Source organism: Vicugna pacos, chromosome 27 (genome assembly GCF_048564905.1).
Source record: "Vicugna pacos chromosome 27, VicPac4, whole genome shotgun sequence".
Classification (NCBI taxonomy): domain Eukaryota; kingdom Metazoa; phylum Chordata; class Mammalia; order Artiodactyla; family Camelidae; genus Vicugna; species Vicugna pacos.
The window spans coordinates 19,952,621-19,971,546 of record NC_133013.1 but is presented as its reverse complement, the minus strand read 5'-3'; the positions used below and the strand labels follow the sequence as shown (position 1 = coordinate 19,971,546).

Sequence of the window (18,926 nt, the reverse complement as noted above, 5' to 3'; positions counted from 1 at the left end):
GAGGGAGGAGGCACTACGAGGGAAATTAAGTGGCTCCTCTCTAGGGGAGATTTGAAGATGATGAAATTCTGCTGGTAAGGGCTACTCTGGAAGCTTAGACAAGACTCTGGGTGTCTAGGAAACCTCCTGAGGGATGGCGCCCGACCTGGGCCTGGAGTTGGGGTTGAAGGAGAGGAATGGAGGCCACCCTCCCAGGGATGGCAGCGCAAAATTGGTGGAAAGGAGGGGCAACCATTTCCAAATCTTGTTTGATTTTCTCTCCCCATAGGGAAGCCTTTGCCCAAAGTGACAGCCACTTTAGTCATGGCGTATTTAACTTCACGTGGGCTCATACCTTCAGCATTGCCCTGCTTTCCGCTGACTGTGTGAAGCGGCCCAAGTGACTCACCAGCCCCACCTGCTTCGCCTTGCTACATCTTCCCAAAGTAAGTTGGGTGTGCCCTTTCCCTCAGAGGAGCAAAAGCAACCTGTCGTTCAGCATTTGGGACACTACTTGGCCCAACTGCACTGTGAACCTATCTTCTGGTGCCCCTATTCCAGCCAGGCTGGCTTCTGCCATTTATGCCCCTCCCTTTGACACGGCCAGGAACCCCTACCCCCAGCTTCACCTGGTTTTTGGAATTCAGCTTGTGATAAGTTTTATCCAGGGCCAAATGTTTATCCAGTACTGACTCTAGACAAACTTAACCTGTGCTTACAGACTCTGGCCAATTCCGTGTATCTGTGGCTTGGCCTATTTGCTAATTCATTCATTCAACAAATATTAATGGAGGAATTTCAGGCACAGTTCTAGGCATCAGAGATACAACTATGGGCTTCATAGAGTGTGCATATATGCCTGGGAGACATATTAAATTAGTAATTTCACAAGTATATATCATGAACAATATGGGCAATGAAAAAAAAAGTTCACAGCTTTGTCTAGGGCATCAGGTAAAGGTTCCACAAGGAAGGGACAGTTTAACTGAGATCTGAAAATGAGCATGAATTGATTAGGCAAGGGGGCTGGGATGTCAGAGACAAGAGAGGAGAAAATCTTCCCAGACTGAGAGAATAACATGGGCTGAAGGATGGGTGGCCAGTTGGCTTGAGTGTAGAAAGCAAGGGGAGTGAATAAGAGAAGAAAAGGCTCGAGAGGGCAAAGGAGACACAATGGGGCTGGGCCCTGTAGGCATGTTCAGTAGCTTGTCTTCATCCCAGGGACAGCAGGAAGGAAGCCATAGGGGGATTTTAAGAAGAGTGATGTGATCAGGTTTGTAATTGAGAAAATTACTCACAGGGGGTTGGTAGACTTGAGGGTTAGCAGGTCAAGTTGTGGCCCCAGGAGAGATGAGGGTAGGGTTGGGGTGGTGGCCCTGCTCCATATGCTTGTTCATTGATTCTTTTACTGTCCTGAGTAAAAAAAATACTGCCCAGGTTCATGTGGGCAGAATGTTATCAGGAGAAAATGATCCTATGAAAGGCCCAGAGCAGGGATGAAGGTTAGGGGAGTCCCCGTGCCAGCCTTTGGTAGGGACTCGCGACCTGATATGTGGACAGGGGATGAAGAGACTGCTCTTCTTTAAGCTCCATTTTTGCCGTTTCAATTTCTCTATCTCTAAGCCAAGTTTTAATAAGCCTCTTGAAAAGAGATTACCCTCCAGTTGGGAAACCCCATCCCATCTTCACCCAGGGAAAGGCCCAGAACTCTTGCTTCGGCTGTAGGAGCCTCCCTGCCACGTTGGCTTCCAGAATTTCTCGGTGTTGGGTACCCTGAGCCACCCAGCCTGGCAATGGACGGCAAGATTAAAGGGGGCTTCAAGGAGGGGCATGGCCATGCCCATCTCACATTCTAAAGACCTTGAGCTCAGATCTGAATGTGTGACCTTGGGCAAATCACTTCCTCTCCTGGGGCCTCATTCCTGCATCTAAACCTAAGGGTCGCCCCAAGTCCCCTCCAGCTGTAAGCGCTACTCTTGGTCCCGCAAGCTGGATGCTGGCTCGCGGCACTGCGCCAAGCCCTGGGTGGGCATAGGGCGAGGGGGGCGCCAACGCCGAATCCCAAAGGGAAGCGGGCAGCCCGGGAGGCGGGTGGCTACCGCGCGGCGGCGCCGGGGTACGCAGCACACACGGCCGCGCCCCCCGCCCCTTCGCTGGGCGCCGCTGCCCGGGGGCCACGAGGTTACGTAAGGAGCCGGGCGGGGGGAGCGGGGCGGGGCGGGAGCCGCCCGAGCGCGGCCGCCCAGCCCCCGGAGGCCCAGCCCCCGCCCGCCCGCCCGCCCGCGCCTGGTGGCGGCGGCGGCAGCGGCAGCCGCGCAGCCCCGCGGAATGGAGCGGCGCCGGGGCTGAGCCGGGCGCGCACGGGCCACCGCATGTGTCGCGCCGGGAGCCGCTGCAGAGCGGGCGGAGAGCGAGCGCTAGAGGCCCCGTCGGAGCGGCCGCCGGAGCAGCGCCGGAGATGGGGTGAGTGAGCCCGCGCCGCGCGCAACCCCAGAGGAGCTGCGGGGCCGAGGCTCGCTTCCCCCGGCTCCGAGCCCCCGGGCTGGCCGGCCCCTACTCCCCGCGCCGGGAGTCTGGAGCCAGCGCGCAGCTGGTGCCTGAGGGACTGGGGCCACCCGACCCTGCGCTCTCCGCCCTGGCGCGCGGGCAGCTGGCAGGGGCACCCCGGCCTGGGCGCGGACTAGCCCCGCGCCTGTGGCCCTTCCCCTCCGAGGCAGCCCGGGCGCGGGGGCACCGGGCGCGGACAGGCACCCTGGCCGGCCTCGGTGTTTCAGCCATTCCGCGGTCCGCTCGCTCGGGCGCGATCAACTCCAGGGCCTGTGTTTGTGAGTCTAAGAAGCAGTTTGTCTTTCTCCACAATTGGGTTTATTACCAACAAAATGGAAATCGAAGTTTTCCTGGAAAGGGAACACACCAAATAATAATAACCCCCAGCGTAGGAACAGTGGACTTTGAGTCTGCTTTGAGATGGCTGAGGATGATGGAAGTCTGTAAGGAGTCGAGGTAAGGCTCCAGTCTTTGAAATAGCTGAGTGGATGCTCAGGAGAGAAGTTGAAGTACTCTGTCGAAGTGACTAATGCTTCTTTGTACATAAAGTAATTTAAAAAGCAGGATTGATTTCTCCTTGGCGTCTCTGTGAGCAGTAGGCGCTGTGAGTCAGGGAGCCTGCTGTGCTAATAACACAATTAACTCCTTACATCTGCTCACCCGATGTGAGCACATGTTGATGATGCGCTGTCCATACTCAGGGAACAGTTATTATGCCCATTTTACAGATGAGGAAACCGAGGTTTGAAGTAGTTGGTTTGACTTCTCCCAGGTTGGGCAGCTGATGAGCGTTTCTAGAAGGACCCTGCCCTGATGCGCAGAGTGAAAGCCACAGCCTGACAGTGGGCATGGGGGCAGGGGTGGATAAGTGAACCAGAGTTCCTGAATCTGTGTCCCCTGCTGCTGAGCTTTGTGTCTTCCAAACAGTCCTTCTCATGACCCAAAGACTTCTGCTGGGTGGGTCTAGAGATCTTGCTTTTCTGTATGGGATTGGTGAGAAGTGGAAAGGGGAAAGACTGTCCCTGGTGGCATGGGTCAGTGGTTTTACTGCACCTCATTCCAGGTAAGTTTCTGGAGTCCTTTTATTCAGTGAATTTTATCTATGGGGTCTGTCAAGTGTTTGGAGGAACCAGAGGCAAGCCAAGAGGAATTTTTAGCAGGGAGGTGTGAGAACTTAAGACCAACATGAGCGGGGAGAGGTGGGTGGTTGGAACACGACAGAGATGGGCCAGGAGATTTGCTTAAGACATAGGTGTCAATCTAGATTTCACACATACAGAAACTGTGAGTGATTTTACCAAAGGCACCCTGGCTAGGAAGCGGTTTTTCTGTAACCTTTTCAGTGACCTCTTGGTAGTCTATGAAAGGGCTGCTCTTTGTGCATAGGAGCCTTTGAGGCTCTCAGATTTCATACTTAAAAATATATATATATATGGGAAGAAGGAGCTGGCAAATGTAGGTCTCAAGATGGAAGATAAAAGGGATCTGGTAATTTTAACTCTCTCTGTTCCCCCTCCCCCCAGCCAACACAAAACCAACCCAACACACTTGCATGATCAAAAACAAATATTGAAAGTCTGTGGTTGAGATCAAATAGTTCTGTGGAAATGAAAATGTTTACTCATAAGAGCTTAAGGAAAATGTCAGAAAATAATTTTTGTTTTATAGAGAAGCTGGGAGGAGTAACTTGGGGATTTTGTTTAAACAGGGTGTATGTCTTTCAATTTTAACATCACCTGATAAATGTCTGTTACTTCTTGTTGGTAAGGGCTGGTTTGTAACTCCTACCTACTTCTGCCATTTTTAATATAGCCAGCTCTTGTGTAATTTATGTGAACTTACAAACCATGGCTGTAAATTGAGATGGAGCTAAGGGCTGGATAAGCAGTTCAGAGGTTGGAGGGAGCCATTTTAACTGAAAATAGAACCAATGTCATCCTTTCCGAGAGTTGAGTAGAATGGGGAGGGATGAACCAAGAAAGGGCAGCCAGTAGAAAACCTCACTATGATCCTACAGCTTTGTCATGGCTCTACTGTGTAGTAGACATGACCAAGACTTAAGAGGAAGAAAAATCTGAGTTTATTTCTTCCCCGCTAAAGATGGTTTCCTCATTCAGATGTTCACTGCTGTTACCTGCTTCTCTTCTGAGAAGTATTTTGCATTAAGTGTGTGGTTTCCCCAGTAAGTTTGTGTTCTCACTCCCCAAGGGAGCTGTTTCATACCTTCTCCCCTCCTCCAACCTCTCCTCTCCATGCATACGCCTTGTCTCCCTTTTCAGTGATAAAATAGAGCCACAGACCAAGGAAAAGCCTCATCTCCCTGCCACACCTACAGCCCCGCATGCAGCTGCACTTGTGTTTTCCTTCCCACCTGTTGTCCTATCAGAGGCTCACTCCCCACATAGGACTGTCCATCCCATCCCCTCTCACCTTGTTAGGGAACATTTCTCATTCTTTCACCTCCCTCTCTGTCCAGGGTCTTTCCTGTCAATGTACAAATATGCTTTAGTTCACTTGAGATGTGTGATTGAGGACCTGAATTTTTAATTGAATTTAAACTTATGTAGTCACATGTGGCTAGTGGCCGCCATATTGGACAGCACAGCTGTAGCACAGTCTCTCATTTTACATCCCTCTCCCTCTTCTGTTCCTCTTCTTTGTACCCTGGAAAACATCTCAAAAGAGATGTCCAAACCCACTGTTTCTGTTTGTTTCCTTTGCCTACCATTTGTTAGCCCTTCACAGTCCACAGTCTGGCTTCTGCCCCCACTTCTCCACCAGAACTGCTGGGTCACTAATGACCTGCTCATTGCCAGATCTCCATCCTTGTTTCTGCCACCTCCCAGCAGCGGTTCCTCACCCATGGCCTCTCCCTCCTCCTTGCCACCACACTCTCCTGGGTTTCCTCTTCCCTTCAGATGGCTCCTTTTCAGGCTCCCTGCTCGTTGCTCCTCTGTCTGACCTCAGAATGATGGGGCTGCTTAGGGACTGGTCCTGGCTCCTTTTCGCTGTCAACACTCTTTTCCTAGGTAATGTTATCCCTTTCCAACCCCACTCCCCTCTCATGGCTTTAGATTCTATCTGTATGCGGATGACTCCCATGTTTGTATTTCTAACATAGCCCTTTCTCAGGGCTTCTTACTCTTGTCCATACATGGAGCTCTTGATAGTCCTTCCACATCTCTCCTTCCCTCCATCTTCCCCATCCCAGTCAGTAGCCCCAGCATCCACCTGCTTGTAAGAGTCACCCTTGATTCTTCTCTCTCTCTCACCCCCACATCCAGGCAGTCAGTTTGAAACCTGGGGGTTTCACTTTGGGGATATTATTTGGAGTGCCTCCACCTCTCCCTATAATCATAGCTCCTACCCTAGTCCTGGCCAACATCGCTTCCTGGTCTAACTTCCTAACAGGTCCCCGTACCTTTGACTCTGGGGTGTCTCCAGTCCATTCTCCACAGGAGAGTCCCAGTGATTAGCTTTTAAATCAGGTCGCATCACTCTTTTCCTTAAACGCGCTCCAGCTGACAGGGTCTTCTCAGCCACTCTGTCGTCCCTCACTGCCTTCTGCTAACACTGGCCTCCTTTCTTTTCTTGCCCTTGCTGGGGGTCTTTGAACTTGCTCTTCCCTCTGCCAGGAATGCTTTTGCCCTGGCTCTGCAGGTACCTTTCTCCTTCTCATCCATGGGATTTCAACATCAGGATCACCTGCTCAGGGTCTTTCCTGATCACCCCTGTTTATTCACTAACATAGCCACGCTTTGTTCCTGCAATTGCTCACTGCAGCACACCTGCTGTCTTTCAGGCTCTGTCTACTTATTTGTCATTTGCCTTCTGCAAGTGGCATCCTACAAGGATAGGGCCTTAACCTTGTTCCCCAGTGTATCCCAATACCTGGCACAGTGTCTAGCACCTGATAGGCCTACAATAAACATTTTTGATTGAGTTAGTGCTTGGATGTGGTGGGCAGCCTTGCTTGGATGCTGGCCTGGAAGTTGTGATAATTTTTGGATTACCTTTTATATTGCATGCTTAATTGAGAGTTGCAAGGGCCAAGAAAGAAAGAAATCACATTTGGATGCAGTTTTCCCTAATGCTAAAGCAAGCCATTTAGCTTTTATTGTGACTTGGGTTAATCTTCAGGCTGTGGACTGTCATCCGAGTATTGGGATTGTAAATTGTTTTTTTACCCGCCTGCAGAAGACTAACAGAAAAGCCGGCTTGTCTGCTGTTGTGACTCTTAGCTGATTTTGTCAGTGTTTACAAACATCTACTGTATTTCGTTTTGGCTTCAGTTTACACTCATTTGTTTTGTGCAGCCAAGATTATGTTGCAATGTGCAGATGCCACAATCTTGGTTATCTAAAACCTTGGGCCTTCTTTTGGTAATCTATACCGATTAGCTTTCTTCTGATGATCATTCCTTCTCCTTTAATTTTCCATTCCTCCTGAATCACACACCTAACTATGTAGTTCTTACAAATATCAGAATTTTCTTGAGGGTATGTGTTGACTAAAATAGGCACGGTCTCTCAGATATATTGAAGGAACTTATCTTCTCTTGGTCCTGTTGTGGGTGTTTTTTAACTTCACTTTCTGAGGTTCATTCAGTCTCTCCATCTGTAAGGCAACTGGAGAGTCTGTTGGGGTCCAGGATGAGCAGACCTACCCTTGTGGGTTCCTGCCCTTGTGGAGTTTATGTTTTAGAAGAGGAGACAAGCCACATATTCAAGAACCCACTTTATGGGTGTATTTATACAAAATGTTGTCATCCATAGGGTGTCAGAGGAACTGTTTAGGGAACTTAGGGAAGGTGCCCCCATACACTATGGGGAGACGCTTCGAGAGACTGTTAGCATTTAGGATCACCCTAATTATTTAGATGACCCTTAGGGTCAGAGTTGGAAAAATTCCCAGTACTTGGCATGGGGTAGACATTAAATAGCTATGTGTTGAATGAATGAGTGAATAGGAAAGAGTGAATACACTCTTTGGGTTGACTTTCATTCTGGGGAGATGCCATCATTCTTGTTGGAAACAATCCTGAAACTCCTGGCCTTGAAGGTTTTAGGATGGAGTCAAGGGCACATTTGCTGCTGGTACACAGTCCCCTGGAGGAGGACCCAGAGCAGAGCAGGTGGTTTGTTTTTGCCTGATGGACTCAGTGATTTGTGTAAATTATTAGGTTTCTTTTCTATAATGGCTCCTGGGGAACTTAAGGGTCAGATGTGTGGTCACCCTTCGCAAATTCATCAAGCCTCATCCTTCACCTTTGTTCCTCATTCAATTTTATGGCCCTACCCTTGTTTTTCCTTCACCCTTTCTCATCTACCACTTATTTTTTTTTTAGCAAAATGGAAATAGCTTTGCTTTTTTTCTAATTATAAAAATGCTACATGTTCATACTAAAACATAAAAGCATAAAGAAGGAAGTGAAAATTACTCGTCATTCCAGGTGGCAGAGATAACCTCCATCAGCATTCAGATGTCTTGTCTTTGCAGACTTTTTTCCCCATGTATATGTGTCTCTGTGTCTCGATATATGTCTACATAGAGAGCAAGTATATTTTTATCAAAATGGAATCATATCATACATCTGTTTTGTAACAAGTTTTTCAACTTAAAATACCTTGAATGGACATCTTTCCATGCCAATAAGTATAAATACACATCATCATTTAAATCCAAACCTATTTCTCATTTGTCATTTTGCTGAATTTTATACATCTTTTCAAACCTGATTAAATCCCTTCTAGAACAAGGCACTGTATAATTTAAAAAATAAAAAAGACATCTGATCATCTCTTAAAGCAGTTGTTTGCTTTAAATGAATTACCAAAGGAAAGAAATGGTAGCGGAGACCACGATCACAATTAACATTGGGTGATTTGCAGTGACTGTATAATTTTGGGTGAGTCACTGCCTCCTTAGTGAGTCTTGGTAAGAACAGCAAGGATTCGTCGTTGTTGCTAAGGGTGGCTGGTGGACTGGGACCCAGCTGCTCAAACTGTTTCTGCTTCTTTGGAAATATCAGAGCAGAGTGATTCTGCTTTAAGAGCTGGATGAGAAGGCTCTCTGTGGGCAGAAAGCACCCATGCCTACCCCTGAGCACCCCTGCAGAGCCCTCTGTCCAGTGGGCAACAGTCCCCTCCTACAGAGAGCGTTCCCTTGGCGGGGGTGGGGGGACTGGCAGAGACATACATACAAGAAGGACAGCAAGTCCCTGCTTCAGTTGTCAGGCAATTAAAAAAAAACACACCTGGATTAGTTCTGCCTTTAGATAAATCTAAAACCTTTGGAAAAAGAACTTCCTTTTGGTATATAGAGTGGGGATAGGAGCGCCTTTTCCATTTGAAAAGAAAAACTTCTTTTGCCTTTGTTAAAAGTGACACGAAGATCAGCCCCCAAAACAGACTCACAACAGAGAAAAAGCATTTTCCAGGATAGTCTCAGGTGCACCAAGTCCCAACCTTATATAAATCTTGAGAGTTAGACTCTGTGTGTGTGTGTGTGTTTTTTTTTCCTGGCATGAAAATAAATTAAGCCAAAAGAAGCCTTGTGAGGAATTGGGGCAAAAAGCTTTGAATTTGCTTTGGTTTGGGTACACCGGTCTGTCTCCAGGCACCGCTGGTTACACGTCTGCACTTCTAGGTATTGCGCAGGCAGGCTGCCCCCAAGTCGTATTTATAGGTTTGGAGGTGAGCACGGGCATCGCCGCCCAGCGGCTTCCTCGCGGGGCGCACGTTGTGTGGGAAGAGCCTCAGGTTTGAAGCCTCTGCTGAATGTACGATGAAGTCTCCAGTAGTCCTGCCACCCGGTGCTGTGAGTCATATGGTATCACTCTGGTAGAATTTATTTAAATTATATTTCAAATTAGCTTGTTAGAATAAAAATATGCTTGTGGGGAACACATTTAGACATTTGTCAACGACTAGAGTTTTTTTTTTTTTTTTTACATTTTTATTCACAAGCCTGGTTGATAGTCTTATTATTCTTCTGAGGATTTGGGGACCGTGGCATCCCCACCCTGTGCAGAAAAGCTTAGAAGAAGGCATGGCCACCAGCCAAAGCAATTCACCTGAGAGCTGTGCATTAAGAGACCCTCTAGGATCCAGGTGCCTCCCAGCCGATTTGAGGCTGGTCCCATCGACGGGAGGGGCTCTGACAGGACCCCCCTTTTTTTGCCTTACCCTGGGGAGCTCTTGGTCCAGGTCACCAGGGAGGGGCAGGCCCACCCAGCTAGCCCTTTGTTCTCTCTCCTCCCTTCATCCTCGGGGGGGAATCTTGTCTGTGGGTTATGCGGTAGGGGTTGTCCACAGGGATCCAATTAGTGAGGAGCATTGCAGACCCTGCCGCCCGGGCGTTGGATCCCTTTTGGGGTTTTTAATTGGGAAAGCTTTTAATTGGAGTTGTCCAGATAAATGGAGACCAGGAGAGTTGCTTTGGTTTCTGTTGTCCTGGGGGAGAAGGGTGACAGAGAAGGTACTCCTGGGGAAAAGGAATGGGGCCTGTTCCGGGAGGCTCCGAAGGGCAGGAAAAGGAGCTCCTGGTGGAGGTGGAATGGGGGCTGATTTTAGCTACCTAACCCCTCCGAGTGGACTGAAGATAGAACTGGCTGCCTTAGCAAGTGATGAGCCCCTTGCTATGGAGGCCCACCTGTCGGGGGCCTGGGGAGGATGGCTAAGGACAGAGCCTAGCCCCAGCTGGCTGTGTGAGCTTGGACGAGTCATCTTCTCTCTCTAAGCTTCATTGTCCTCGTCTGTTAAATGACTGAGATGATCAATGAGAAAAATGTACGTGAAGCATTGTGCACCACGTCTGACACAAAAATGCTCCATAAATGGTGGCCAGGTTCATCATGACCGTTTCTGCTTTGGTTGGGAGGTCGGCAGGTGACCGCGAGGTGTCTTTTGAGCACATGATTGGGAATGGTCCTTTCTTCATCTTTAATCCTCTGGGGGCATTCCCTGAGTCCTCAGCCACTCGCTCCTAGTCCTGAGTGGTACCAGAATTGGTTCCCTGTCCTCAGCTAGCTCAGACAATGTGTTTGCCCTCTGAAGCCTTCCCTCATATCGCTAAGCCTCTCAGGCAGTGTGGGTGGAGGAATGTTACCAGTCAGAGGACAGGGAAGGTCAGTAAGCTGATCCACCTCTGCCAACAGGAAAACCAGTCTGCCATCCGGTTGCTTTCATAGGGAAGTGCTAGTGTGGACAAAAAACCCAAGGGGTATCTCCCCATTGTGAAAATCAGACTGGAGATTTGTGTTGCTCTTTAGGGACCCCTTCAATTGATCATTTGTATATTCATTCACTCACTCATTCGAGACATAGCGGCCCTCTACCTTGTGTTAGGCACTGTTGTAGGTGCTGGGAACAAACACAATGAACATCTGTGGCCCCGTGATACTTGCAGTCCGGTGGAGGAGGTGAACATCAAACAAACATTACTGAATGAATTGACATGGGAGGACATGGGACCAGGGGCCATGTGGACTATATACAGTAGTTGGTTTCAGGGTCTCATATCATTGACTCTCACCCACCCATGGATCTGAATGCCTTTCTGATGACCTTTCATCTGTTCACCAAATTTCTTGACCCTTTGACCAATGACCACCACCCAGCTCTTGAGCACCTGCTCTGGGCCAGGTACCAGAAAGACAGAGGTTGTTAAAACAGGATCCCTGCCTTCCTGAGGGGGATGGATTGTGGGCCGGTAATTAGGGCAATGAGATGAGCCCCGTTATTGAAGTAGGAACAAGGATGAAATGCTTAACTCTGCAAGAAGTTAGAGAAGCCTTCTTGAAGGAAGTGACCTTGCAATTGAGTCTTGAAGGATGAATAGGAGTTCCCCAGGCAGACAGAATGGGAAGGTGAGGGGAAGCCTTTAGATGGAGGGAGCTGCCCATGGGAAGTGGTGAACCATGGAGGTCAAGAACAGACCTTGGACTCAGGCCTGGCTTGGCTGTTCGCTGGCTGTATGACCCAGAGCAAGATACTGACCTTTTTTGAGCTTCAGTTTCCTAATCTCTGAAATGGGAATAATAATAGTACCAACGTCACAGGGTGGTTATGAAGATTCAATAAGATACACGTTTTGTTGAGTGTTAGCTGTTAGTAGTGGGCAGGGAGGTGAGAGAAATGTGGGATACACGGTGAGTGTGGATAAGGGTCAGGAATGTACAGGCGTGAAGGAAAGGCCTTTGTGCCCAGGTGCTGGGACTTAACCCTGCAGGGGGCAGGAAGCCAGCCATGGGTGAGGCTGGAGGTAGGGGAAGCAGATAGTCTTGGTATCAAAGAGTGAGGCCTGACCCCCAGGCAGTGGCAGGCAGTGGGCTCAGAGAGGAAGAGGTGACTTGTGGTAGGAGGCAGAAATGTGCTGTATCCTAAGGAATACAGACTTCAGTCTATAGGCAATGAGAGAACATTTTCAGTTTTGAAGAGAGGAATAATACTTGTGTTAGGACAGTTATTCCAGAGATGGTAATGACAAGCAGAGTTAAGAGACTGGAGGAAAGAGATCTCATAGGAACTAGTCATAGTCCAGGCAAGAAATGCTGAGAGGAGGGAGGGAAATAGCTCGGTGGTAGAGTGCATGCTTAGCATGTACCAGGTCCTGGGTTCAATCCCCAGTACCTCCATTAAAAAAGAAAAAAGTGTTGAGGGCAGAAAGCAGTTATGGCACAGACTTATGTAATGTAAACCTTGCTCTGTTCTGTCCTGGATCTGAGGCAGCTTCTAGGAATATATGTAATACAGTAAAATAGAAATATATATATAAGGCACCTTGCTAGAGATGAGAGATAGAAAGCTTGAAGGTCTTTCCCTTAAAGTTGCTAAATTGGATACAAATTAAACTATTATTTAGTGAGAACTTATATGGAATTACTATGTCTATACAATATCTAATGCTCACAACAACACTCACTTTCATAGTTGGAGAAACCGGGCTTGAGAGATTCAGTAATCAGTTGAAGCTCCCAGCCAGGAAGTGGCAGAGTCGGGAATCAAGCTCAAGTCTGTTTGAGAGCAGAATCCATGTTCTTAAGATGCACTTTCTGGAGGCCAGAGTTACGCTGAGAGTCACATGGGAGGTGGACCCATGGATCTTGATTGTTGGAATGAGAGAAAGGGAGAGGTGGGGTTGCCAGCAGTTCAGCTGTTTCTAGACTGTATGACTGAGTGGATGGTGGTGCCATTAACTAAGATTGGGAACACAAGGGAGATGCAGTTTTTCAGGGGTGTGGGATTGATGAGGGTTTAGTTCTGGGTGGATATCGTGAATTTCCATTTGTGGTGGTTCATACAGGGTGGCCTCTATTCAGCAGAAATTCAGCTCTAGCACTCAGCAATTGGGATAGAATCAGAGGTACAGATTTGAGAGCCATCACTTCTGAGATGTATTTGATCACCCAAGGAGAGAGTGGGTCAAAGATGAGGATGGAGCTCTGGGGAAGGACTGCAGTTGAGGAGAAGGAAAAGAAACCAATGATTGAGACTGTGATGTGATAAGATCAGAGAAAGGCTGGAGGAGAGAGGTGTTGCAGAAATCAGAGTTGAAGAAAGGCTGATTTCTGTTTCATTAGTTAAGCATGTTGGGAGGCACAGGGGAAAGAAAAAGAGGAGATTGAAGGTAATAGAGAAAGATGAGAGGCAACAAGGTTGGTGCAGTGAAGTTGGAGGCAGGAGGGAACTAAAACAAGAACTTTAGAGAAGTGAACCTCCAGAAGGGGGCTGGGAGGATCATCCTTAGACCACACAAGGTGCCAGTATGGAGGCATTTTGAGGCTGTGGTGGAAAGGGGAATGAGGGAGCTGGGTCGACTGGCTTTTCCTTCTCAGTGTGAGCTAAGGAATTGATCTGAGGACCAGGGGCTAGATCAGGACGAGAGGAGATGGTTTGATACAGCTGGTTGTGCAGTTTGGGGCAGGGAGTTAGCTGGGGCAAATACAGATTTGTGAGCAGCCTTGAGGAGCCAGTTGGAGATTCAAGAATGTGAGTTTATAAAGGTGCGAGACCACAGCTGGATGGCTTGCTGACATTCCGAGTGCCCTGGGCAAGCAGTCCCAGACCCAGATCGTGGGCAGTCAGAGATGGCCACCCTGGTTGGACTCCAAGTGCTTTGCTGTCCACAGCCCTAGGGGGTGCTGCCTGGGAGCAGGGAGAGCCTGCTTCATCTTCATCAGTCACCCTTCTGCCCTCGCTTCTCCAAGTAGCCAGTCATTGTTCTGTGGTTAATAATTCTTCCAGACCTTTTCTAAAAAATGCATTAAAATTCTTGCCAGTGTGACCTCTTTGAGTAATGAAATCTGTAAGTTTATTAACCTCTGTGAGAAGCAAACGTCCTTGCTCCGTGGGAGCAGATAATCTCTTGGAGGAAATGAACATTAATATGGTGACCTGGAGGGTCAGCTGGACACCTGAGGGCAGAGGCAGGGAGGGGATGGCTTGTCTCTCTCTCTTCCCCACCATCTGACTTAGCGTGTGTCCATGGAAGATGGACTGAGTACTTCTCCCCATGGCCCCACACTGAGTCTTGCAGGGGCCCAAAGTTGAGGTGGTCAGAAAAACCAGACCATAACAAAAACCTTGTGCCTTTGGATGAGTCTAATTCTTTGAGTATCGGAAGGAGAAAGAAGGGGATGGGAGCTTTTGAGTCTTATGTAGACAAGAGTTTCTAGACTGTGTCCATTCACAGAGGCCTGGGGATCCACTATAGTTGGGAGGGTTATTAGGATATGAGCTGTAGGACTGTGTTAAAACACACGCTCTGTTGTTCCAGCGTGGGCCTTCCAATCTGCACATGTAATGGAGAGTTGGCATAAGCTACTTGCAGGGCATCCAAGTAAGTAGCAATGATTCATGACTTCATCCTCATTAGTTTGGCGGTTCAAGCCTGCTCTAAACTAGCCTGCCCTACCTGTCTTCTGTGTACCTGAATACTTGGCCCCTGTCCCTCTATATTGTTTATCACATAAAACATTTCATTATAATACAGTGTTATGTCAACATAATATCATAATCCACTTCTCCCCCAGCCTTACCAACCAGACCAGTGCAGTTCAATAGAAATATGAAGGCCACCTATGTACTTTTATGTGTTCTATTGTCCATTAAAAAAGCAAAAGCAGGGGGTGGGGTATAGCTCAGTGGCAGAGGGTATGTTAGCATGCATGAGTACGCATGAGGTCCTGGGTTCAATCCCCAGTGCCTCCATTAGAAAAATTTAAAAATAAATAAATGAAACTAAAGAAACAGGTGAAATAAATTTAATGATTTTAACCCAGTATATCCAAATGTTAATATTTTCCCATGTAATGATTAAATTAGACATAGCCCCTCTTCTCCCCATGAAATTTATATTCTGTTGAGGGAGACACACTCCACCTGTCTGCCCACTCCCAGCCCTCCGCCCCTAAAAAAAAACCTTTGTAAATGGATCCACAATCAAAATAACTGCAAGTTGTGCTCGGTGCCATGAGGGAAAGAAGCAAAGGCTGAGACTGACTTTAGAATGTATGTTATGAGATGCCTCTGTGAAGAGGTGACATTTAAGCTGCTACATCATGTGATGAACAGCAGACTGTCCTAGGTGGAGGGAGGAGCAGGTGTAAAGACCTAGCGTGGGAAGGAGCTGCCCAGAATGTTTGAGAAACTGGAATCAGACCTGGCTGGCAGCAAGTGATGGGCAGGGGGTGGGGGCGCCCAGCCTGGGGGTTGGGGAGAAGTAGGCAGAGGTGAGGATGGCAGGGATGAGGGACCTTTTATGGACAATGGTTATTCTTTGAGATGCCGGGAAATTGAATAAGATTGAAGGGCGGTGGCCCGGCCCTTCTTAAGTTTGAAGAAGACTTCTCTGGTACTCTGTGGAGAATGGATTGGAAGGGGACAAGACCTGAATCAAGGAGAAGTTACAGGGTTCCAGCTCAAAGAGGATACTGGCTGAGCCTAAGAAGGTCACAGAGGGGAGGGAGAGAAGTGGGCGGATTCCACAGATGGCTTGGCAGTGGATTTGCTAGAATTTTCAGAGGAATTGGACATGGGTTAAGGAGATGGAAGAGGGAGGAAATAAAAATGACTCCTTTGGTTTGTGGGTTAAGCAGGCAATAGGTGTGGGGAAGCTGGCAGGAGGAGCAGGTTAGGAGTGTGTGTGGCGGGTCAAGTTCAAGTAGCCACACATTAGGTTTGTGGCGGTGAGTGGAGCTGGGCAGAAGGTGGTTAATTACATGCATCTTGGGCTCAGCAGAGGTCAGGCTGGAGGTAGACTGGGAGGGGTCACAATGGAGAGTGGAGGCAGAGGAGGAGAGGGCTCAGGAGCACCCACTGTAGAGCGGGTGGTAGAGGAGGAGGACCCAGCAAGGAAGACAGAGGAGGAGTGCCCAAGGATGGGGGAGGAGCCGGGCGGTGTCTCAGGGAGGAGGGCTTGGGCATCAGTTTTGAGTGCTGCTGAGAGGTGGGCTAGGACTGGGTGGCATGGTGACCACTGGTGGCCCTGACCTGAATACATTTAGTGGCGAGGTGGGGACGGGCAGAGGTGGTCTGGAAGATGAATGGGAGGCAGGGATGGGGGTTGTGTGGGAGAGGACCCCTTTTTCAAGTAGCTGACAGTTAACGGAGCAGAGAAATAGGACAGTAACGTGAGAACTGTAGGTAAAGGGGAGAAGGTATTTAAGATAGCACAACTCCAGCATGCGGGGCCATTGATGTGGATGCTGCCCAAGAGAGGGGATGCCAGAGGGGCCCAGGCCTTGAGAAGATGACAAGGATGGGGTTCAGGACACCAGGGGAAGAATTGTCCCTTGGAGTGGGGAGAGGGAGGCACCCTCTCCTGGAAAGGAGGGAAGGAGGCCACAGTGGGAGCAGATAGAGGCAGATCTGGGTGTGGTGGAAGATTCATCGAGTTTTGGTCCAAGGCTCCTGTTTTCTCCAGGACGTATGAGGCAGGGTCATCAGCTGAGAGCAAGGTTGGAGGACCGGGTGTGGGAAGCTTGTGAAGAAAAAGGTGTGAAATGGTCTGGGAGTGGGTGTCAAGCCTCTCAGAGAAACCCAGGCTTGTGGGCCATTGCTGAGCCACAGTTCGAGGTCAGAGAACAGACATTCAGAGTGAAACATGCCCACCCAGTTCCGTGCTCTTGCCCAGGTGCTTGGGTGTGGGCGTGGAGGAGGCAGTGGCATACTTGTTGGGGTGGGGTTTGGCCAGGCTTGGAGGCAGGGTCTTCTCACAGGACTGGGGACAGTGATCGACCGTGGGATGGGTATGGGCCATTCAAGGAAGAAAGTGAAGTCCCCGAAGGGTGTGGGGAAGAAGGCATTTTCCTGGAGGAGGTCAAGGAACTGAGTCCAGGGTGCTGGGGGTTATCCATGTGGGTGGTGACGGTGACAGGGGTTGGGTGGAGAAAGAAGCTGGGCTTAGAGATGAAGCCCCCTATCCAGAGCAGGAAACAACTTGGAGGTTGGTGAGGGTGGGTGGGTGGTTGGGAGGCAGGTGGCTGGAATGGCCTCGCCTCCAAGGCCGTGGAGAGAACCACATGCTGGAGGGTCCAGCGTGTGTCCCCTTATGTTCTGCTCCTGTGGGAGGTGAGAAGAGCAGCCAGCTGTGCTGGGGGGTGGGGGAAGTGTGTGCTCAGGGACCAGCCTAGTTTCAGTTAAGGCATGAAGGTGAAGGGAACATTCTGGCTGTGCTGCCGGGATACCCACTGATTCCAAGGATTTCAGTCAGCCCGCGGAGCATCTGAGAGTAGAGGGAGGAGGGGAGGACTGGCTCCAATTTGGGAGTGAACAGAGCAGGGAGGACCAAGAGCCTGAATGCTGCTGGGTGACGTGGAGGGTGTGGTCTCCAGGCTCTCCCCAAGGTAAAGGGGTGGGAGGTATTCATGCCTTGGGGTGGGGCGTGGGGCAGATCTTTCCAGCGTGGAAAAGAGTTGGGGATTTCAAGTTGATGGTGAGCTCCTTGTGAGTCAGCCCAGGTGATGTGATTGTCTCAAAGGCTGGCCAAAACCTGGAGACCTTAGTCGAAGTATGAAATAGCCGTGATAGAGGAGGTGCTGGCCTGCTTCAGTCTGCATCCGGACTGTTGTATTTGCTTCTGGGGCCAGAGTTCATCCAGTTTTAGACACGTGGAAGGATATTTGGAGGAGGGAGAGCACGGTGGGAGGGGTCTGGACACATGTTCCCTGAGGGTGATTTGAAGGAAGGTTTCTTAAAGCAGGGTCTCTCCATGCAGTTCTGGGATCTGTGAACACCTCTCCCCATGAACTGTACAGAGAATTGTGTGTATGTGTGTACTTTTCTGGGGAGGATGTCCATAGTTGTCATCAGATTTTCAAAGGGCTCCTTGACCCAAAAGAGATTAGTTAAGAGCCACTTGTTTAAAGGACTTGGGGCATGTTCCGCTTAGAGAAGGGAGGACTTGGGCCAAGAGGTGAGGGCTATTTTCACGTAGATGACCAGCTGCCATTTGGGGGAGGAGGCTTGCTCGGTGTGGACACATCTGGTGGAACTCAGATCAGTGGGAGGGTGGCACAGGGCGCCGAATTGGGCTCTGTATGTGTCTGCGGGAGCCGGGGCGCACCTGCCACAGGTGGGGTGTGCGCAGTGCAGGGACAGGAGATGGTGGCATATGATGCCAGCAAAAGCTTTGTTCAAACCTTCTTGTTTTGAGGAGCAAACAACGCTGGGCGTTGCCAGGTTTTCCTCATCCTCAGGGAGACTGTCTTTCGGGCTGAGCTTTGCTGGGAGAGATGAGGCCTTGCAGGGGCTCAGGTGTGCAGCTCTGTGGTGCACAGGCCCCCAGAAGCCTGCCTGCCTTTCTGGAGACAGTGCATTTACTGTCCTTTTGGGGAGGGGGCCTTCCCCTCATCCTGAGGCCTCAGTTGACTCCCCTGTGGTGTGGGAACAGGCTCCTTCCTGACTTTGGCACCAGCAGAACCTCCCATGGGACAAAACTGATTCTTAATTAAGTTTGGCTTTTGTCAGAGATCTCTCCGTTTTTCTCTCTCTTTTCTCAGTTTTTTAAAAAAGGCAGGCATGTCTCACCAAGGATGGAATATTCTGGAAAATTGGCTTTGGAATTCCACAACCTGATTGAAAGCTGTATCACTTGCTTCAAGGGAGGGAGCTAAAAAAAAGGGACTCCTTGGCTTCTCCCATGAGTTTTAAATATTCTGAAAGCTTTGCCCACAAAGGAAACAATGCCTCATTCCTTAAATAGTTAAGTAGGGTACACTGAGAGTGGCACTGTAGCCCTGGAAGCCCCTCTCTCTGGGGGAGAGCTTTGGTGGGTGCCGGGGAGGTTGTCCTCAGAGGAAAATGGATGTAGCTTCAAACAGCTGCCTCTGAAGCAGTCGGTGAAATTGGCTCAACCCTGGAAATGTCACGAAAGAGGATGCAGGTGTCATGTGATAT

General features: G+C 49.3%; 1 protein-coding gene across 4 annotated transcripts in view; it reads left to right on the top strand.

The window, feature by feature from the left end:
- Positions 1–268: 268 nt before the first annotated feature.
- Positions 269–18,926, top strand: part of HOMER2 (homer scaffold protein 2) — an 85,605-nt gene continuing 66,947 nt past the window's right edge. For 3 of the 4 annotated variants that reach the window (XM_072950876.1, XM_072950877.1, XM_072950879.1), the window contains exon 1: positions 2,254–2,442. In XM_072950876.1, coding sequence (XP_072806977.1) covers positions 2,438–2,442 — 5 coding nt within the window. In that variant the 5' untranslated portion in view covers positions 2,254–2,437. Of the gene's footprint in view, positions 426–2,253; positions 2,443–18,926 lie in introns of those variants that run through there. The other variant, XM_072950878.1, reaches the window with a different exon arrangement.